The sequence below is a fragment of the Orbicella franksi genome, chromosome 15 (genome assembly GCF_964199315.1).
Source record: "Orbicella franksi chromosome 15, jaOrbFran1.1, whole genome shotgun sequence".
Taxonomy (NCBI): domain Eukaryota; kingdom Metazoa; phylum Cnidaria; class Anthozoa; order Scleractinia; family Merulinidae; genus Orbicella; species Orbicella franksi.
The window spans coordinates 11,512,950-11,533,188 of NC_138159.1; the positions used below are offsets into that span (position 1 = coordinate 11,512,950).

General features: G+C 38.2%; 3 protein-coding genes across 5 annotated transcripts in view; 2 read left to right on the forward strand and 1 right to left on the reverse strand.

Annotated features, from left to right (window-relative positions):
• LOC145469958 (uncharacterized) overlaps nucleotides 1–20,181 on the forward strand; it is a 59,320-nt gene extending 39,139 nt beyond the window's left edge. Inside the window, exons 13-23 of one of the 3 annotated variants that reach the window (XM_081453783.1) lie at nucleotides 1,508–1,585; nucleotides 3,176–3,224; nucleotides 4,585–4,633; nucleotides 5,756–5,944; nucleotides 6,412–6,469; nucleotides 6,573–6,686; nucleotides 11,539–11,594; nucleotides 12,958–13,051; nucleotides 14,591–14,684; nucleotides 14,884–14,915; nucleotides 19,550–20,181. In XM_081453783.1, coding sequence (XP_081309909.1) covers nucleotides 1,508–1,585; nucleotides 3,176–3,224; nucleotides 4,585–4,633; nucleotides 5,756–5,944; nucleotides 6,412–6,469; nucleotides 6,573–6,686; nucleotides 11,539–11,594; nucleotides 12,958–13,051; nucleotides 14,591–14,684; nucleotides 14,884–14,903 — 801 coding nt within the window. In that variant the 3' untranslated portion in view covers nucleotides 14,904–14,915; nucleotides 19,550–20,181. Of the gene's footprint in view, nucleotides 1–1,507; nucleotides 1,586–3,175; nucleotides 3,225–4,584; nucleotides 4,634–5,755; nucleotides 5,945–6,411; nucleotides 6,470–6,572; nucleotides 6,687–11,538; nucleotides 11,595–12,957; nucleotides 13,052–14,590; nucleotides 14,685–14,883 lie in introns of all 3 variants that reach the window. The other 2 variants (XM_081453784.1, XM_081453782.1) reach the window with 2 other exon arrangements.
• The window catches only part of LOC145470011 (uncharacterized), a 130,968-nt gene that overhangs the window by 101,676 nt on the left and 9,053 nt on the right, over nucleotides 1–20,239 (reverse strand). The gene's annotated exons all lie outside the window — the stretch shown is intronic.
• Nucleotides 6,766–11,530, forward strand: LOC145469982 (uncharacterized). Its single transcript, XM_081453812.1, has one exon. The coding sequence runs from the start codon at nucleotides 8,366–8,368 to the stop codon at nucleotides 9,287–9,289; it is 924 nt and encodes a 307-aa protein (XP_081309938.1). The 5' UTR covers nucleotides 6,766–8,365; the 3' UTR covers nucleotides 9,290–11,530.

Here is a 20,239-nt window from a genome sequence, read left to right on the forward strand (position 1 = left end):
CAACATCCTTGCCGTCGCGCGTTAACGTCAAATCAACATTTTAATCAATTTAGACCTGAAATCAACATCGAGCTTATATGTTGCGTGAAATTACCATTTTGCTGTTTTCTAAGTGAAATTAACATCCTTGCCGTCAAACGTTAACGTGAAATCAACATTTTAACCTATTTAGACCTGAAATCAACATCATTGAGCTTATGCGCTGCGTGAAATTGACGTTTTGCTGGTTTCTAAGTGAAACTAACATCCTTGCCGTCACGCGTTAACGTCAAATCAACATTTTAACCTATTTAGACCTGAAATCAACATCATTGAGCTTATGCGCTGCGTGAAATTGACATTTTGCTGGTTTCTAAGAGAAATCAACATCCTTGCCGTCACGCATTAACATGAAATCAACATTTAAACCTTTTTTGACCCAAAATCAACATTTTTGAGCTTATACGTTGCGTGAAGTTGACATTTTGTGTTCTAAGTCCTTGCGGTCACGGCGGGCCTATCCTTTGTTATAAACCAAGGCGAGACTTCGACTTATAACAAAGGCTTGGCTTGGCTATTACAACAAAGGATCAGCTCTGTTTATTTGAAGGACTTGGCAGGAAAAGGGCATTAGGTATTTTAATCAAAAGTGAACTTTGTCAAAAACGCTCCAAATTTTGCATGCCGTTTTGTTTAGGTATGTTTAGCAATGTGCCGTAGTTTTTTCGTTAAGCTACACTTCGTTTACGAGATATCACGTATGCAAAAAACCGCTTGGTTTTCCAAGCGGCATCTTTATAAAACGAAGCAAAAACCAGCGGCAAAAATACAGGACCACGTTTTCCTATTACATTGAAGACCACATGCAAAAATTCAAGCCCTTTCGCGAAAATTTTTTTTCACCCAAATCGTCACTTAGCATGGTTTTGCACTCACCCCTTCAATTATGACTTGCCTTCTGCTTGTGGTTGGGTCTTGTTAGTGATGGTAAACTCTTATTTATGCTGTCATGTTATCTTGTGTCAAGATGATCAGTGAAAAATTGTTACAAACAGTGTCAAATGGCAACAACTGGTAACAGACATGGCTTAAAGATTGTAACTACTGATAGCATAGTTAGAGGGAGTTATATCAGTTAGTTGGAGAAGAAAGGATCACTCACTCGATAAGTCAGTCAGTCAGTCTTTGGGTCGTAAACTTCTTTTGGTAGTGATTCCTCTGACCAGTGTATATTTTAAATGTGTACATCGCAGCAATAAATTGACAAGATTGAAAGAAAAAATGAACTGCACTGACTCACCAAATGACTCACCAACCAAATGACCTACTGAGCAAGTGACCAACTGACAAAATGAATGAATGACTAAATTTTTTTAAAGAAATTTGTTGAAATGTTGCAAAAATGACTTTTATTACTTTCCTCAGCAGCCCAGTATGTTGCAACCCTGATATTAATTAGGCAAAATGCACTTTCTATCAGTGTGCGTGTTTTGCATGAAAATCATGTAGGGCTTTTTTCTATATTTAGGCTCTTCCTTACTATCCTTCACCAAACATGCTTGCCACTTGGCCCCCTGCACACCATATTTATCAAGAACCTAGTATGGTAAGTTTTGTTGTTGCTATTGTTATAACTTTGAGCTCAGAGAGTGGGAGGAACAGACCAGAACTCATTTCTGGCCAGTCAATTAAAAGGCTGCATACGTTATATGCAGCATGCTGTGTTTCTTCGAGAAACAAAATCATAATTTTTCCAATTAGAGGAATTTTTAGTATCCTGATTATTTGCAAATTGGACAAGCATGTAATCCTGATACTGATTTATTATGTTGTGTATTGAACTGTCCAAATTACTTGTTAATTTGGTTGGCATCCAAATTTAGAATGAAATTTGACAGTTTGCAAAATTAACAAATAATAATTATTGTAAGCTTGCTTGTAAGGTGTGAGTTTGTAATGTACCTGTTGATTGTGAAGAATGCAAGTGAATATACAAGAGAAAAGATTATATGTTTGAACCGACAACTTGACCAGCTCTCAGTTGACTTGATAGTGCAGTTAGTAGAATGTAGAGATCATGGTTCAAATCCCATTCAAGCCTGAATTTGTTTAAGATTTTTATCTCACAGCTGCTTAAGTTGCATCAATGACTGCAATGATCATTCATTTCTTTTCATCTTTCTCTGAAGTTCTTGTATATGATTTTTCATATATTCACTTGCATCCTTCACCATCAACAGGTATATTATGTTCTCACAATGTGACCAACTCCCGGTTGGCTTGATAGCTCAGTTGGTAGAGAATTGGTAGAGCATTGTTCATTGGTCACGGGCATATGAAAATTTAGTGTTGGTTGCAGTGAAATAACAATCGGTGATATATGTTTATATGCTTGTGGGATATGAACAGATAGTGATTCCCATAAAAATGTAAGTAAAAAGGTTTGTGACCTGTCACAAGGGTACTTAAAAACAGTAAGTTGTACAGCATCTCAATTAAAACACTTTTAAAATTCCTCGAAATCGATGCATGATCCTGACGCATTATGTCAAGTTAGCCTTCAAATACTCTTTTTGGATTCAAGGGAATATTTTCTTGTGTAATATTCATTGTTGGCTTCAAACATCTTCATGGCTTAAGTTTCATTTAACCCTTAGAATTCAAGTAAAAATTTGCCTTTGACTATTGACTACTCTTCTAGTTTGGCTACCAACAGTTAAGTTACAAGATAATGGAGTTTACTGATCAAATGTAGGGGATTTAAACCTCGTGTTCTTAGAATAAGAAGGATTTATCTGTGAATCTTCTTGTTGATTTAAACTTGGTATTAGAAGTAATATATTAAACAGGTGAGACAGTGTTTCATGAGGATATCCAAACACTGAGAAGAGAGTTGAAAATATGGCATGCAGCAGAGTATTCTTGATGAAATTCAAGGTGTTTGGATAGCCGATGAAACTGTCTGTCTCAAGTGTTTGATATTTCCTCTCAATCGAGACCAAAGCTAAGGAGTAAATGGAGAAGAAAAATCATCAACATCTATGCTTATTTGAGACCAAGTATCCAAACCCCCTTTAGGGTTGTGATTTTCTTTGTTCTAATTATTGATGAGTTTGAGAATGTTACTTATGGCGCACAAGCGGGAAAAAGGGTTATATAAAGTATTTAATGAACTTTGTTTGCTCTTTGCTTCTAGCCCTCAGGTTACCCAAATGGCTTCTCTCCTGGAGCACTGAATCCACTTTGTAAGTTTGAATTTGCTCTGTTCATGAATACAGAACTGTGCAATTTAAGTAATACAAACAAAATTTGTTGAATTCCTTTCTTGGTGTATGCAAACTTTCTGCACAATTTTATTTGAGCAAGATTGAAACTTAATTTCCACTTCATAAACGATGATCTGCATAGAGAAACAAATTCAGTTGGACAACTGAACTGAAAACTTGGACAATAGAACATAATCTCAGTAAAGATATAACGTGTGGTTCCAGAAAATATCCATATCCCTCTATGGAGAGTTTTTATTTTTTCTAGTTTGACCCCCCACCCCCTAGGATTTTCTTTCCAGGGGGCTTCACAGTACTTCCCCCACCCGCTGGAATTTCCATGATTTTTCTACTTGGATCCTCCTACGCCATGGAAACCTTAAAGTTGACAGTGTTTGGACTTGAACATTCATTGGGAAAGAAATTATCTTTCCTGATAGAGAAGCATTTGACCCAAAATGTGTAAAGCATGTTAAGAAAGTAGATTCTGTCCTTTGCTTGTCTGATGGGCAAGTAGTAATGGTTTTGGGGGACTTTTGGGGGAAATTCAAATAACAGAAGTTATGTAAAGGTTGAAATTATTGTTGAAAGTATTAATTTAATTTTAAATTAATTATTCATGCTAACTAGTAAGAAATTGTTTCGGAGAGAGTATCGTTCCACTTGAACTTTCACTGGTCTCCTAGAAATTTTACAATAAGTCGAACAGTACATACTTGAAACTCCTTATCAAAGTTTGCTAAAATTTGTTTTCCTTGGTATATAATGTTTTTATTTTAATTCTCTAAGTTCATATGCACTACTTTTCCACTGTACAGTAAATGATACAAAAGACCCTGCTGTTAAACCCTGCCAAACACCCACTTTAAATGGACAGTTTTGTTCATCCCAACAAAAGCTCATAAATGTCCTCTTACATTAACTTTCCTAATATGAACACCAGTTAATTTGGACAATGGCTGCTTTCCTATAATCAGATTGAAACACTCGTGCCAAGTTAGCCTTGCTTTAGGGAAACAAGTGTTCTAGGCATTGTATTTTTTCTTTTGTTACAATTATTTTCCAATTGTACCCTGTTGGAAAATGAAAACCTTCAAAACTGACTAGAGAACATTAACTTTGAGTGTGAGACATTTGACTGTTTGAATGAGGGTTAGGTTTCTTGACTTTGAACTCAAATTTCAGTCAGGGCATTAAACATTGTTCTGTTACTTTAGAATTGTAGTTCTAGCTTTATATTGACAGAAATGTGTCTGTGAGGCCTACTGCTCTTTATACCATTTTTGCAATGCTGTGAAATGACAAGTAGCCACTTAATGTATGATACTTTCCTCTGCAGCTCCTGGGAATGCCGGACACAACAGTTTCCATGGAAATAGCAGACCAAGGTATTTGGAAAGATCAACATTAATTAAATTAATTAATTATTATAACATTATAAAAAACATGCAATGGCTGAGCAATATTCAATTTTATTTTCTTATACTTGAAAATTGGGGTAAACGCTGCAACTAGTTTGCTTTGTTTCATATGGGTGTGAGGAAACAAGAATATTCCATTAGTAAAGGTGTTTTTTGGGAAGTTTGCCAAAATTAAAGAATGCTCATACATCTTAAACCTCAGTAGAGACAGGCCAAAAGGTTATTGGTTAGGAAATTTCCATCAAAATCATGAAACTCTAGATATAAAGAAGCTATGATAAATGAGCTACTCAAAATATTAGGTATCGTTTTCTGTTATGTTCAGCATTAGAATGTTGAGAATTGAGTTTGGATTCATTGATGTGCCAAACACAAAAAACTGTGAGGTGATGCCAGAAGTGTTATACATGTATCATGTTATACAATAAAATTAAATCTTGTGCAAGTAAGGTAAGGTAAGGTAAGTCAAGTCACTTCTATGTCAGCACAATTATAGCATTTCTTGAGAAAGCAAAGAAGGCCAAAATATAAGGGATTAAAAGTGGTTAAGTCTTATGCTCAAGCCTTTTGGTCAGCACCACCAGCGACCTCTGGTCATGCATGATAGTTTTTTTAGTGTGCACAGAGTTCTTATTTTCATCATGTTAGCCAATCAGATTTGAACTGAGTAAACTGGTCTGTGCAGAACATGTGGAAGTCTATGAGTCACAAACCTTCAAATCAGACCTGGGGCCCATTTCTCAAAAGCCCCAAAAACTTTTTGAGCCCTCAAAGCCATTTTTAGTTAATCTGTGTCTAAATACAGAAAGGCGTATTCGCCTGAAACTTATTGTATGAAGAAAACCTCTGTTCATATTACTTACATGTTAAGAATATGTGAATAAAACAGCTATGTAATCACAAGGTCTGAGATTTTGCTACGGCTTTCCCAGTGGGAAAACTTTTTGGGAACTTCGAGAAATGGGCCCTGGCGTTAGATCATGATTCTTGATGCTATCATTAAAAGGAATGCAGCCTCTGGGTACAATAATGGTTTAAATTGTTATGTGCTGTAAAACTTTGGCTTCCTTTATTGTTTATGATGTGAAGGTTTCAGAATAAACAAGTACATCACCGCGAGCAGCAAACAGAAAGGGTAGATAGAGATGGCCAGAGGAGTCGGCCCCAGAATGCTGCCAGCAGTGGTTCAAGTAATGGCGCCTCTGTAAATAGTGTAAATAACAGAGTCTCTGGATTTTCAAGAACAAGAGATGCCAGAGATGGAGATGAGTATACAAGGTCAGAACAACACTTACATGGGAATCTTGATGAAGAACCCTTGTATTATCATTTCCATGACTGATATCACATTTAAAGCCTCTAAAATCCACTTCATATACTTTGGATACACAAAGTAGCCTTGTCAGCTTAAGGGCCTTGTGTTGGCTTTGAGCTCTGTGCCATGGGCTCTCTCTGACCTTTCAGCAATCACCCTATCCTGAATGACATAAATCATTGAAGTTTGTGGAATTGTAGTTTTGTAATTTTTACTCAGCCAATCGACCAATTTTGATATATCAAAATTCAGCCTAACACAATAGACCTCAGTACAAGGCTCTGGGGAATAACTACAGCGTTTGTGGGTTTATTCCCCAGAGCCTTGTGCTGAAGTCTATTGTGTTAGGCTTAATTTTAATATATCAAAATTGGTCTATTCTCCATATTCTGTCTTTTTGTGTTGTAATGTTTTTCCATTTACACTCCAGGCGTACTGGACGGAATAGAAGAAGAAGAGGCAGCAGTGAAGATGTTAGTAAACATTTGGTATGTTAGTGCATAATATGGTTAGTGTTTGTCTATGAAGGTGATTCCAGTTATGACTGTTAGTCTAATTTATGTTGTTGTTGTTTCTTTTTTCAAATTTAAGCGCCAAAGGGAAGGAAAAGCAAGCCCATTGAGACACAGTAAAGATGACAGTGATACAATAGACTTAGCACCATCTCATTTTCCACCTCTACCAACATCTCCTCTTCCTCTGTTTGTAAGTATATTAGCTTATGGTTGGCATCTTTGATTGGAGGCCATCCCACGTCTCGAATGTGCCCCTTGTTGCATTTACGAACTAGACAGTACCATCCCATGAAATTCACACATTTAAGGTGGTTCGATACAGTTTTTTTCTGGACCATACCTAGCATTTTCAATTGGCGTTTTACATGTACCAACCTTCTCTTTCTCTGATCGATGTGGAAATTGCATCAGTTTTTCGGAAAAAAGATATGAAGTTTGGTTGAATGTGTTTTTTAAGGTAATCAATAATTTCATGGAACCGATAAACCAAAAATATGAAAATCGGTGAAGCATGAATTTTGTACGAACCAGATCTGTTATAGAAAATTCTGAAATTACGATGTATGTATGGCAAGGGGAATATGCAAGAATAAAAGAATTCTGTATGTTTGATTTCGAATAAATCGCGAAAACATTTTAAACCATGCTTTTTAGTGTAGAATGCACTATTGGGATGGTTTAGGGGGCTGCTGTTCGGTCAGGCACTAACTTACTAAGGCACTAACACAATAAGGTGTAAACTTTAATGTTTGTTTAATTAATTAATTTCAATTAATTAATTAGCATTGTGGTTAGGGGGTGGGGTAGGTACCTCTGTTTACTACGTAAAACGTGTCTGACTTACGTTAATTTTGTCTGTCTCTCTCTCTGTCACGCAACGCTACCGTTGCGTTGCTCGACAGAGAGAGGGCCAGAACTAGACTATTTTGACCGGGGATAGCAGCTGTGTTTCAGGTAACGTCAATTCTCCTTTTTACTGAAGAATGCACTATTGTACGGTGGCCCATAAGGGACAGAACTTCAAATTAAAAAGTGAACAAACTTGTGGAAATTAAAGCAATTAATTTCAAAGAAAGTGCTGTAAATAAGATATTTTATTGCATACAAAATACTTTACACTAAGAAGAAAAGAAACATCTCGCACACTATATACAAAATATATTTTTGGACTGCGATGGACAAAAAAAATGGACTGCAAAGAAAAAGTGTACGCTGCAAACAAAAGAAATGTGTGCACTGCAAATAAAACAAAATTCTGCACTGCAAACAAAGTAAATGTATGTACTTCAAGTAAAACACTTGCCCGCTGCAAAGAAAATAAATAGATAAATAGATAAATAATAAATGGCCTACTATACACAGAATATTGTTCCATTGCAAACAAAAAAGTTTTGCACACTGCGAGTGACATAAAAAAAACCCAGGACACACTGCAAAAAAAAATATACTGCTCACTGCGAATAAAAAGTCCTGCTCACAAACAAAAATATGAATGTATGTGTGCGTAGGTAGACATGAGGCCTGGGACCAAGTCCTTTCCCGCCATATTTCAATTTTATCAACATGGCATCCAGTGAGAACGATTTGAGCGACGTAGAAGCTGAAATTGAACATAAAGATTTGCCGCGGGGATCAGAAAGAGAGCTTATTGAATATTATTTCAACAGAGGCCTTACGTACAGATATATAACGCTGATGTTAGGAAAGCATCATGGTATAGATATAAATGAACGAACATTGAAAAGAAGGCTCAAAGACTATGGTCTGAGAAAACGGGATACGGTGAATGACGATCTTGTTGAACGCGTAAGGGATTTGATTTAGCTTGAAATTTGTACTGATCCAGGCAGCCTCAGTGGTTATAGAACCATGTGGCATGTGCTGCGCCTCAGACATAACATTCATGTTCCCCAGCGGTTGGTTGAATCACTTTTGAGAGAAGTTGATCCCCGTGGAGTGGAACTGAGAAAACGTAGGTACCTTCACCGGAGAACTTACGTGTCACCAGGAGCTAATTTTTGGTGGCACTTAGATGGATATGACAAACTTAAGCCATTTGGCTTTTCTATTCATGGCTGCATAGATGGCTTTAGCCCGAGAATTCTATGGCTAGAAGTTCAAAGGTCGAACAAGAATCCGCGGCTGATGGCAAGATATTTCATGGATAATGTGAGAGCAGCACATGGATGTCCAGCACGTGTATACACTGATCGTGGAACTGAAAACAGACTGATTGCTGCAGTGCAGTGCTACTTACGCGCAGGAGGAGTTGACGGATGTGCGGGTTCTAGAGCTCACAAATACGTAAAAAGCGTCAGGAACCAAAGAATTGAAGGTCACTGGTCACACTACAGAAGACAGCGGGCAAGTTGGTGGATTGATTTCTTCAACGACTTGCAGGAATGTGACCTCCACGACCTCACTAGTCAGATACACAGAGAAGCACTTTGGTATTCCTTTGCAGATGTCTTGCAGGATGATCTTGATAAAGTAAAGGATTACTGGAATTCTCATCGCATCAGGAAGTCGAAGCATGCTACCGTGTCAGGTGTGCCTGATATGATGTACTTTCTTCCAGAAGAATTTGGGCGAATTGATTGCTTGTGTCCAGTTTCAGGCAAGCTAAGGGAAATGGAAGACAAATTGCAAGAATTGGGTGCAGAGGATGACATTGACCCAATCTGGGAGGAGTACTTTCAGTATGTGATGGAAAGAAATGGTTTGTCACACCCCACATCTGTTCTGGAGGCAGGAAATCTATTTCAGAAACTTGTCCAGTTTGCAAAAGGTTGAGTAACTTTTCAGGAAACATGTGCATTAATGATGTAAGGATTTCAATTTCCAAAACAAACATAAATATTACAGTCAGTGCAACCTCTAGCTCTTCTGAGAACGCCAAGAAGTTTGCACGAAATGTTATTAAGATACAGGCGAATACCTTGAGGATTTTTTAATTACTACCGGTACTTGTTATCCTAACTAAACCACTTCACTGTTGATATTTCTTCATTTCACTACAGCCTTTGACACTTATAACTCCCATGACCATGTGGGGATAGACAATGCATGCCAGATATAGTGTATGTTGAACTTTCTAGGTGTTTCTTCCAAGTATCTTAGAGTAATTAGCATACATACTGTATGTCTTCTCCATAACATGCCAATACAAAGTCAAGCATGTGGCCCCTGAAATCAAGTATTTATCTCTTAGATAACACGGACAGGTGTGAAGATTGGAAAGGCAAGTTGATATTTTAAAGTTACAGATGAAAGATACCTTTTTTATATCGGGATTCTGTGACGCAACTTTTTCGTAGGTTCTAGCGCCTTCTTTATCGACAAATTTAAAGAAGTTCCACTGTATCAATGCTAATGAAACTTTGGAATAAAATTGTTAACATTATCAGGCATACATGGTTAACGTTTTAAAACAAATCTATCGAGCCGTTTTTAAGATTTTCGAAAAAGCGCTTAAAATCGGAAATTGTTCAAAATATATTATGGAAGTGACGTTGAGAAAAAGTCTCGTTCTCAAGATCAAGAAAACACAAACCAACAAAACTTTCATGGCTTCAAAAGATAACTTAAGACACATTTTGGTGTCTTGGAGCAATTTCATTAAAATAGTGTCCTTCCTTCAGTCCATTTAATTTCATTAAACAAAAAGTGTGGTTTGAAATATTTTCGCGATTTATTCGAAATCAAACATACAGAATTCTTTTATTCTTGCATATTCCCCTTGCCATACATCGTAATTTCAGAAATTGGCATCGGATTTTCTATAACAGATCTGGTTCGTACAAAATTTATGCTTTACCGATTTACATATTTTTGGTTTATCGTTTCCATGGAAATATCGATAACCGTAAAAAAATACATTCAACCAAACTTCAATCTTTTTTCGAAAAACTGGTGTAATTTCCACATCGATCAGAGTAAGGGAAGGTTGGTAAAACGCCAATTGAAAATGCTAGGTATGGTCCAGAAAAAAACTGTATCGAACCACCTTAAGGTGGTTCAAAACAGTTTCTAACACTTGGATTTTGATGGGTCGTTATAACCGCTCTTTATCACGTGATGCTACAATCGTGGTATCAAAAAACTGATCAATCGTTGGTGAACGCGTTGTTATCATTTTCGTGACACAATAGGTTACCATAGCAACAGTATGACCTAAAAACACCCTTAATTACAGCGTTAGGGGCTTATAATTTCGAAACTTTAAGGTGGCTCTAAACCCTACCTACAGAACTTTGCCAAAAGTTGTGTCTTTTCATGCTTATCAAAAGTTGATAATATCAAAAAACTTCACTGTGCCGTTTTTGAATTATACGCCCCTAAAGCTGTAATTAAGGGTGTTTTAGGAGGTCATACTGTTGCTATGGCAATCTATTGCATCACGAAAATGATAACAACCTGTTCACCAATGACTGGGCAGTTTTTTAATACCATGATTGTAGCATCAAGTGTTAAAGAGTGGTTATAACGACCCATCAAAATCTAAGTGTTGGAAACTCTTTTGAGCCACCTTAATCCCTGTGAGCAAATACTTGCAAACTCAATTTTTTCGCAAGAACTATACCCGAGTGGAATTCACTTGCTGCTGAAGTAATAGACACCGAGTGTTGAGGCCTAGAGGACACAAACAAAAGAAATGAATAAACATGATCATTCAATTTCCTCACTACCAAGCTGAATGTGATCTGATCTGTCCCTTGTGGCATTTGTTTGTGACCCGTATTACATTTTTTTGCCTGTAAATTATTGCATTTGTAACCAGTTATTACATTTGTGACCTCAGCCTAATAGGGTCTGGGGAGTCTAAGTATTTGGCGTCATTTGCAAGTCGCTGTCACTAATAATTGCACTCAACCATTTGGAGTGATCACTTTCTTTGTCTTCATAGACAACGGTTTTGTTTTAGCTGGCCATAATATCTGTAGAACATTTAGAGGTTTTCTTTAACTGCTTTATTTTGTTTCACTGGATCGGTGACTTGCAGCATCTGTTTAGGTTAATTTTGTGATACCATCTCTTGTCAGGAACCTTCATTGCCTACTGAAAAAACAGCTGTGTCTGTGGTACCCGCGTCTGACGAGTAAGTCTCTATGTCTTTGCACATCTGCTGGCCAGAAGCTCTGTTAGGGAGCCTGAGACCAAGTGAAACGTTTTTAACATGTAGTCCAACCTATATTGGACAAAATATGTATTTTCCTTCTTTGTTTGGTAAAGGGATCATATTTCCATCTGTTTTCATTCATGTGTTCACAGTGAGATTGTTAGTCAACAAATTGTGGTAAGAATAATCCGAAGACCATGAGGGTTGTGAATAACAGAGGACAGAGACCTTTTTAGAAACCAATCACAAAGCGTACCCATGCTTATCGAGTGTCCCAGTAGCATGGTCAGCGGTCCTTAAAATATTCAAGTAACCTAAATAGCGGAGCTCCTGCGCGCCCGCGAGCGGAACCCTCATACCTTTGAAAATTAACCCATCGACCTAAAAAAATTTGTTTGTCACGTGATTGTCCGTACTTACGTCCGTACGACACTTGAACCGCGCGTGCGAGAGCCGAGCCCGTACCTTGAAAAATATAATAGATTAGGACCATAACCGAAGGTAAATCTTTGATATTGGACATCCTTGTTATGGTCAATTGACAGTTGTCAAAACAAGGTATCCGCTGACCAGTATCACGTAACCATATCGCGGGAATAGGTTTAGAGCTCATCAAGTCACGTGTTTTTTTGACCACTGCCTAGGTAAGTTTGTGTCACAGACTCATGCCAGGTTACCTCTCTTAAGGAGAGGGATGGGGTACATACAAAGGTAACATTTTGGCGCAAATGAACCCCTGGCGCGTTGTTGACTTTTCTTCTGAGATACTCCTACACAGTCTTCTCTTCGAAAGTCGCTTTTACATAATTTCTACAATCTTGGAAAAATTGGGTACGCTTTATTAGATAGTCTCCGTTTGTTAAGTATTTAAAATATGAAAGCACATGCCAAACAATTAAATGAGTATCTGATCCAGGAAAAACAAATCCTTCTCTTCCTTTATGCCTAACTTATTGTAATCAGGAGCTCCGCTTTTAGGCTTCGCTAAATCTATAAAGTAACGAAGTGGTCACATTAACGGGGTGGTCGTAAGGCAGGGTTCCACTGTACCTCACTCTTGCAGTGGTGTCACATTACCAGGAATTTGATGATTTGACACGCCCTGGAGCTTACACCTATTGAACCCGATGTATAGTGAAGTCCAAGCGTTAGACGGTCCAGATATAACAGTGTACATATATAACTACGGTAGCTATTGATTCATTTGAGCAGCTCAGAGTTACAACATTATCTAAAGTTTTTCTTGATTAGAGGGGGCTAGTTACACCCACTTACACGAGTGAACAACCACATTGTATTAAAAAAAAAAAAATAGACAATGTTATCTTGGTCTAAATTTCAGAGTTACCACTGAAGCTACTCCAAATGAAACCCCGACTGTTCCTGACGTCGAAAATGCAAAAATACCAGAGACAAAGATGAACACTGCAGTTACTGTAAGTGCTTCAGTTAATAAACTGATTATAAAACATAGGTACACAAAATGAGTGGCATGTGTCTACAGCTCTAGACTTTTAAGTACATTGTTTGTACTCGAGCCTAGACAAGAGTCATTGTGCGGTATTATTTGAGCAGTAAACTACTCTCACAGTCCCCTTCTCCAAAAGGTAGTATACAACTGATTCGAGAAAGGTTGCGCTCCATATTGTCGTCCCTTGTTTATGTGTCTTATGCCTCACACAATTCCTCTACAGGCCGCCTTTTTCTCACCTTTCACACCTAATTGACATAGATTGGCATTACCTCTTAATATCCGATCAAGCTGACTTCCAACAAGCCACACTTAAAGATTGCCTCAAGTTCATGAGTGGTACAAAGCGTGTTTGTCAATGTATTAAGTGCATAAATTAAGACATGACAAGTACATTTACTTGAAAGTCTTTTCAGGTTGACAGCGGAAGTTTTTTTCGTTTTTGCTATCTGTTGTTGTTTTTCAAGGTTTTTGATGTTTTTGTGTTAGGCAAATTAGGGTGAAATAATCGCTTCTTCATTTACATGCACTGTAAAATATTGGTGAACCAGCTATCTAACTCGTAGAGTCCTTTGCTTGATGGTATTCAGTCGTTTAGCCCGCAAGTCGATTAGCTCCTAGCCTGTTAGCCCTTAACCAGAAGTCAGTGAACCCACAGTAAGAGTCGACTAGCCCCCAAATAAAACTTGCCTTGCAAACTTGTTTGCCCAACGGGAAACGTTTGATCGTTACGCGGACGATATATTTTAAAAGCCCATTTTAGCAATACTACACGGTGCCTCTTATCGAGCAAGAAATGAGTGCAGTGCATAACTTAAAGGAATAAAGTTCACCGGATCAACTTGAGGGCTAAACGACCACATTCTGGTTGATATGTTTCGTTACCTTGACGGGATACGTACTTCCATTCTTCCCAGGCGTGCAGTGCTGCATGAAATTCACGAAAAAATTCTAAACCCCTTTAAGAGATGATTTCCAGCCTTTTTTCTTCTTTAAGAAAATAAGAGGAGGAATTTCATCAAGTAGTTTTAAAGTTATCAGCCTGAAATTGTCCAAAAAGTGCACATCTTACTATGTTTCAAGTTGCCATGGACATTTATTCTGACGTTATATGAACTTCTTGCTGTTCATTGTTGAATGTTTTCCAGTTATTTACTGAACATTCTTCATCAGCGTTATTAGGCTAGCTATGTTGAAATGCCACAGAAGGGACGATTCTGTGGTTTTCTGGCTAAGCAAAAAATTGTTGAGTTAGAAAACTTAGAGAAGCTACAGTCTTGCATAAATATTGTGGGCAAAGAAATTAGTTTCAAGAAAAAGCTGTTGTTCTGTATGGGCACGTGAACCACTGAGCAAAGTGAAGTAACCTCTGCAGCAAGTTTGAACAGCTGGCGTGCATGTTACACGTTACTGCAACATTCTTTTCTTCACTGCCCACTGTTGGAACATTAAGTTCACCTAAGACTGAAATATCATGCTTGACTTTTGGCGTCATTACTTGCAGGAAGGCGTTCAATCCTTGGTGCTTAGCTATGCCCAAGTTACCCAGAAGACGGCCTCAAAGCATACTGCTAGCACAACCAACTCCAGTAATAAAAGTGAGTGTCTGTGTCTGTTATTTTTACCACAAAGTAATAAACAGGAGTGTTAAAACTGCATAATATTTTATTTTGATTTATTAACGAAAAGTAGAAAACAGATGATTGTTTTGAGACACAACGTTTTAAAGTGCAACATTTATTTTGTCCTGTACGGGTATTTTTTTAATATTAAGATTTCTTCTTTGAAATTTTCTAGCACTTACAGAGCCAAAGTAACTGGAGTCAGAGGTGAATTTCATATCTACATATAGGATACTGAATCTTCCCAAACAGGATCATCCAAACATCAAAACGAAAAATAATCCGAGAGAGAAAATGGCTTCAAATAATATAAACTTGGAAAGAAAAAAAATGAACCTTTCACTGGGAAAGCGGTGGATGGACGTGTAAAGAACAGTAATACTACACAACCAGCCATTCTTACCGAAAAATCAGTTTGCTTCATTGTATCTTACATGAATGTAGATATTTTAAATTATCTAGGCTGTATGATATGTTTGCATCATCGTTGAGTATTTCAGTGAATGTATAGTTGAAGCCAGTTGCTTTTGCTGGGTGTTGTTACCTAAGTCTCAATGACTGTATAGTCGATACCTGTGTTATTGCAGGTCAGTAGTAGAATTGATGCAGCAATAACCTTGCTTGAATTACTTCAGCCGAGTGTTGATATTAATTGTGTCCAAATAAGAACAGTGGCTCTCATTATTAATGTTGAGGTTATACAGTGTCAAATGAAAATTATTCGAGAGTTACCATCGAGTCTATAGAAAAACTATTTCTTTTTTAAACCTGTGTCTTGAGGATTCAAAAACGAACTTGAGTATTTCAGTTGTAAGTTTTGCAAAGGAGGGGAAAATCACATGCCAAAGAGTCTATATATTTAGAGCAAAAATCTTTTATTTGCTAAATTATGGAGTAGTGGTTCAGTCAATGCCAGTACCTGATAGAGAAACGTTTCATTCCGAAAGTACTTATGTTAAGCTGAATCTCGCACGCAGTCGTTGTATTTCCTTATTACTTTTGAGGAAAGAAGTAAGATGTCTTTAATGCGGGCGTAGACAGGTGGAAGGTGGCTGAGAAATGCATGAATGTGCCTGCATTGCTGCACGTGTTTTGCAGAGAAGGATTATTAACTTCTTTTTTCACCGACGTTTACAATTATTGTGTCATAAAAACGTTATTGAACTTTTTTTGTTCGGTTCTTATCGGAGAAGTATATGTCACATTGTTTTTCTCGTTCCTTTTGCCCGCCTCTTTATATCACACGTCATGTAGGCCTGCATTAAAAGTACCAATCTTCTCTCAAACAAACACCTCACTCACAACTAGGGCAAGTCCATCTTTTGATTTCTAAGAAACGTTACATATTAGGTCTACCAGCCTCAACAAGTAGACAGCTAAACCAGAACTAATGTATATTCATGTTGACATTTAGAGCAGTTAGTTCCTTGAAATAAGACACTTTCTTCGGAAATATATCGTAGGTTGGAATAACTGATAGCGACCAATTTTTTTTTTTCTGATTTCTGTGGTATCTATGCTGTTTGTCATTATCAGTGTAAAATTCGAGGTTTTTGAAAAACGTCATTGGCATTGTTAGCATAGTTGTCCGCCGTAGTATGACAGTAGCTGTTGGTTAGCAGTTTTCTTGATGTCATTAGAGGTACAACCATGTCCCACATTCTGCCGTTTCAAATGTTTTGGAGACATAAGCATACTGTAATCGCATTGGTGCATGTTTTGCATTTTGTAAAAATCCGTAGTTTTTTTCATATTATGAAACAATTAGGATTTAAAAAACAAGTTTTATTTTAGGGAAATTGCGAGCATTTTAGTGAATGATTCCGGTCGGCAGAGGAAAGTTCTAGACTTTTTGTAATCTCATTCTGTGTAATTTATAAATCCGAAGCCGGTTCATTTTTCTGTTTAGATCAGTTTGATGTGGATGTATGATAATGTTAACAAAACGTAACAGCAATCTGCCACGTTGGAATTTTAAGCATAACAATGATCTTCGGTTTACAGAATTTCCAAAAATTTCTATTATAAAGTTCATGATTGACGGGTTAAGGTCGTGCGCGCAGGACCCCTTGCACGAACCATGGTGACTGAAGCCGACAATATACCAGGTATTGCTGAGAATGTTATGTACAGCGGCCCGTGCACAGGAATGTAGTGAAATGTCATAACTAGATCACCGCACTTTGTTGTCGCACATCGACTCGCATGTCCTTTGATAGCAGTAAACCAGCGGTTTTGTGTCGAACCTTTCGGCCATTTTTTTCTCGCGAATTTCTTTCGCGTCACGCACGACGGACTAAGCGAAAGAGGGACTACTCGTAGTCTAGACTCCGCCGGAATCAAGCAGCCTAGGTTGGAGCCCTGGCCGGAATCATTTTGTTACGTTCCTTTGTACGACCCGTTAATCTCGCACTACCACTCTCCACCTCAAGTGAAGCGCTGCTTGAAGGGTGCGAAGAAAATTGTATTGTCGACGGTTTAAACTTCAGTAGCTTGAAGCGTGAATTGAAATGTTAAATCTTCTTGTGAAAAGGTTGTTTTGAAATTGTGACATTGCCCTCGTGACACTACAGTTCGCCGAGTCTACCACTATGGTGTCGCTCCTTGGGACTAATTACTTCCACTCTTAAGGTCATCCGAGTCCCTTTGTATGATACCAACGTGTTCCATTCAAAGCTGTGAATCAAATCTGAAGCTTTGATTATAATAAATTTGCCTACTTCCAGTGCACGGGCTGAGAACAATGACGTGTAATTACTAATTCGCCAAGACAGATACTTGCATCCGTAATAAGAGCAAGGGTCTTGTGTAACCTTGATTTAGGGTTGAATCACGTTTCAGTTTTAATCGTCATATTTATTCCAATCTTTTCCCCACAGCCTTTTCCATGTTTGATTCCATTTTACTCTGAGTGCTAAGTACTTCAACATTGTTTTTAGATGTGCTATTCAACACTTGTTTAGCTTGCGAGTAGGCTCACCTTTGGCGAGCACGCGAGCGGCCATGGCGCGAGATTTGGCGCTTACGTACCAGGCTCCTCCCCGCCGGATCGCTTCTCAATAGCCCTTTTCACGGGTAGCTTTTCTCAATAAGTTTCTTTTGTGCCTCAATTCCCCAAGACAATAGGCGTTTGTCACGAAAGCCTCGAAGCCATGTTAGAATATTGATATATCGAACGTGGCCTATTGCACTACAATGTAATTCAACGTGAACAGAAACTCAAAAATCTCGCCTCACGTGCATGTTGGAATATATTGTAATGCAAACAACAAAAATTTAACCGTCGAAAGGGCTATTAGCCAAACAGAAGTCTTCTCTCCTGCCCTAATTTCTATAGGTGATATCGCTGGATTTGAGGGCGGTAAATAACTTATCGATTTTTTTGGTGTGCTTCGCTAGGCAGCATGACAGGCTTGTTTGGTCTCGCCATGACTCGACCAAACTCTCCTCATATGCCGCAAGAGTAACACTAATACAGTCTACAGTTCATCTCAGGATCTGTGGTACTCTTCTTTCTTAGAGAAATTCGTATTGAATGAGGACGAAGAAACTTGAAGGGGAAGAGTGTAACGTAGCAACGGACGTATGTGCAGCAGCCTCGTGTAAAGCCGACTTCACTATCATGCGGCAAAATTCCCTGGGTTTCTTAGGTTTGCATGCCTTGTATTTTCTCGACGCAGTTCTAGTTCCTAGCGGCAGTTTGTGTTGACGGTGCTATTGTTAATGTGGACCCTTAAGTATCTTTGTCCTCAAACCGTATTTATTTATCTGAGCCTTTGATAATAAACAGTGATTTTACAATAAATTTGGATTAATTGTTTCAGTCCCTGGTTTAATGTTAGCAAATGAGTAAAGTAGAAGCAACTAGAAGTTCCAATTTCGCAATATACAACTGTTTCCCCCAGGGAAGGAGGAAGATTGCGTGACAAGCCCAAACAGCGTCCGCGTGTGACTTGGACTACTAAGACTGTAACATTTTGGCAGAGTATTGTTCAGACAGACAAAAAAATAAAACTTAGCTGTACGTGTAAAGGCAGTATGTTTGGGCCGTTATTTTTGCAATATGACTGAGCGTTGCCAAACGAAAGATTTCATTTCAACAAATAGCTCTGAACGTGCGTTATAAATCTTGGTACATTTCTTAGCCTCCCTGTCCAAAACGCAAAATCATCGGATGATTTTTGGCATTTTAGTCGAGTGGATCATTTAGTTCTTAAACTGGTGTGTTTCTTGAATTGATCCCGATGAATCGTCGTTTGAAGAAAAGAAGTAACGAATGCCTCTTCCTGACGCACAGTTGCTTAACTTGCTTTCACTTCCGGCGTTAGAGCCTGTAATATCCAGTGGACAAGTGTTGGAAAATATGCTACGCTATCCACTGGATAGGAAAGCATTATAACTTACAAGTTAGGCCACTAGCCTAATCTCTACTAGCGGATTGTGGTCTAGTGTCTTTTTTTTCTTTATCTTTTTTTTCCAGAAAATTTCCGCTTCTCGTCAGTAAAACTTCCGAATGCGGGCGCTTTGTTTCATGTTTCTTAAAGGAGGAGCTCTGGGAATAGACTACGAGTAGTCCCTCTTTCGCTTAGTCCGTCGTGCGTGACGCGAAAGAAATTCGCGAGAAAAAAATGGCCGCGCGAAATCCTGGGGGCTAGGAGCGCGGATTTCGCGCGGCCATTTTTTTCTCCCGGTTTTCTTTCGCGTCACGCACGACGGACTAAGCGAAAGAAGAACTACTCGTAGTCTACTCTGGGGAAGAGAATTGCGGATATCATTTCTATTTTTCGGAATTTATTAACTTATTAATTTACTCATACGTGATGTTATGTATATTCCACCAGGTTGCTTTGGCAAAGAAGGCGATTTGAAACGGTAGTCCTATCAGGCAAGATTAATCTGAGCAGTAATCGCTTTGGACAGTCAAGCCCTCATAAAATATTCTAATAATGTTGCACTTACAAATACTAATGCAACAAGATTGAATTTGTAATGTAAATTACGAGATGTTGAGTTGAATTTAAGTGTATTTCAGAAGGCCATTACCTTACGATTGATTAATGGGGTCGAGGTTTGTAACAGACTCGAGGTTTGTAGAAGACTCTTGCTATCTTTTTTCTTTGCTTATCGACGGACTGAGTACGTAATATACTCTGATAGGATTAACTGCGCGTAGATGTCTTCCTTCGCTTGTTAGGCGCACTTGTTCATTGTAGAGATACCCGACAAATATTTTGCTCTTCTCTGCATTCAACAAATTTCCTCCCTGTATGATAATATCTCTTTATAAGACCCGGTGATGCATTTTATGATATTGTGCCAGTAAAAATCATTTCCATATATATTGCGCTGGGAAAAAAAACTGGTGTTGAAATTTTTCAGCCAGCAGCAATTAAGGGCATACGTGGAGCATTTTCATAACAAGATTTCATTGTTCTCTTTGTCTTCAAGTCCATTAAAAACGAGTCCTTCTTTCCTTATCGTCATGCTCTCTTTCCTTTGTTTCTCAAGTCCAGGGGGCGGAGAAAGCTTTT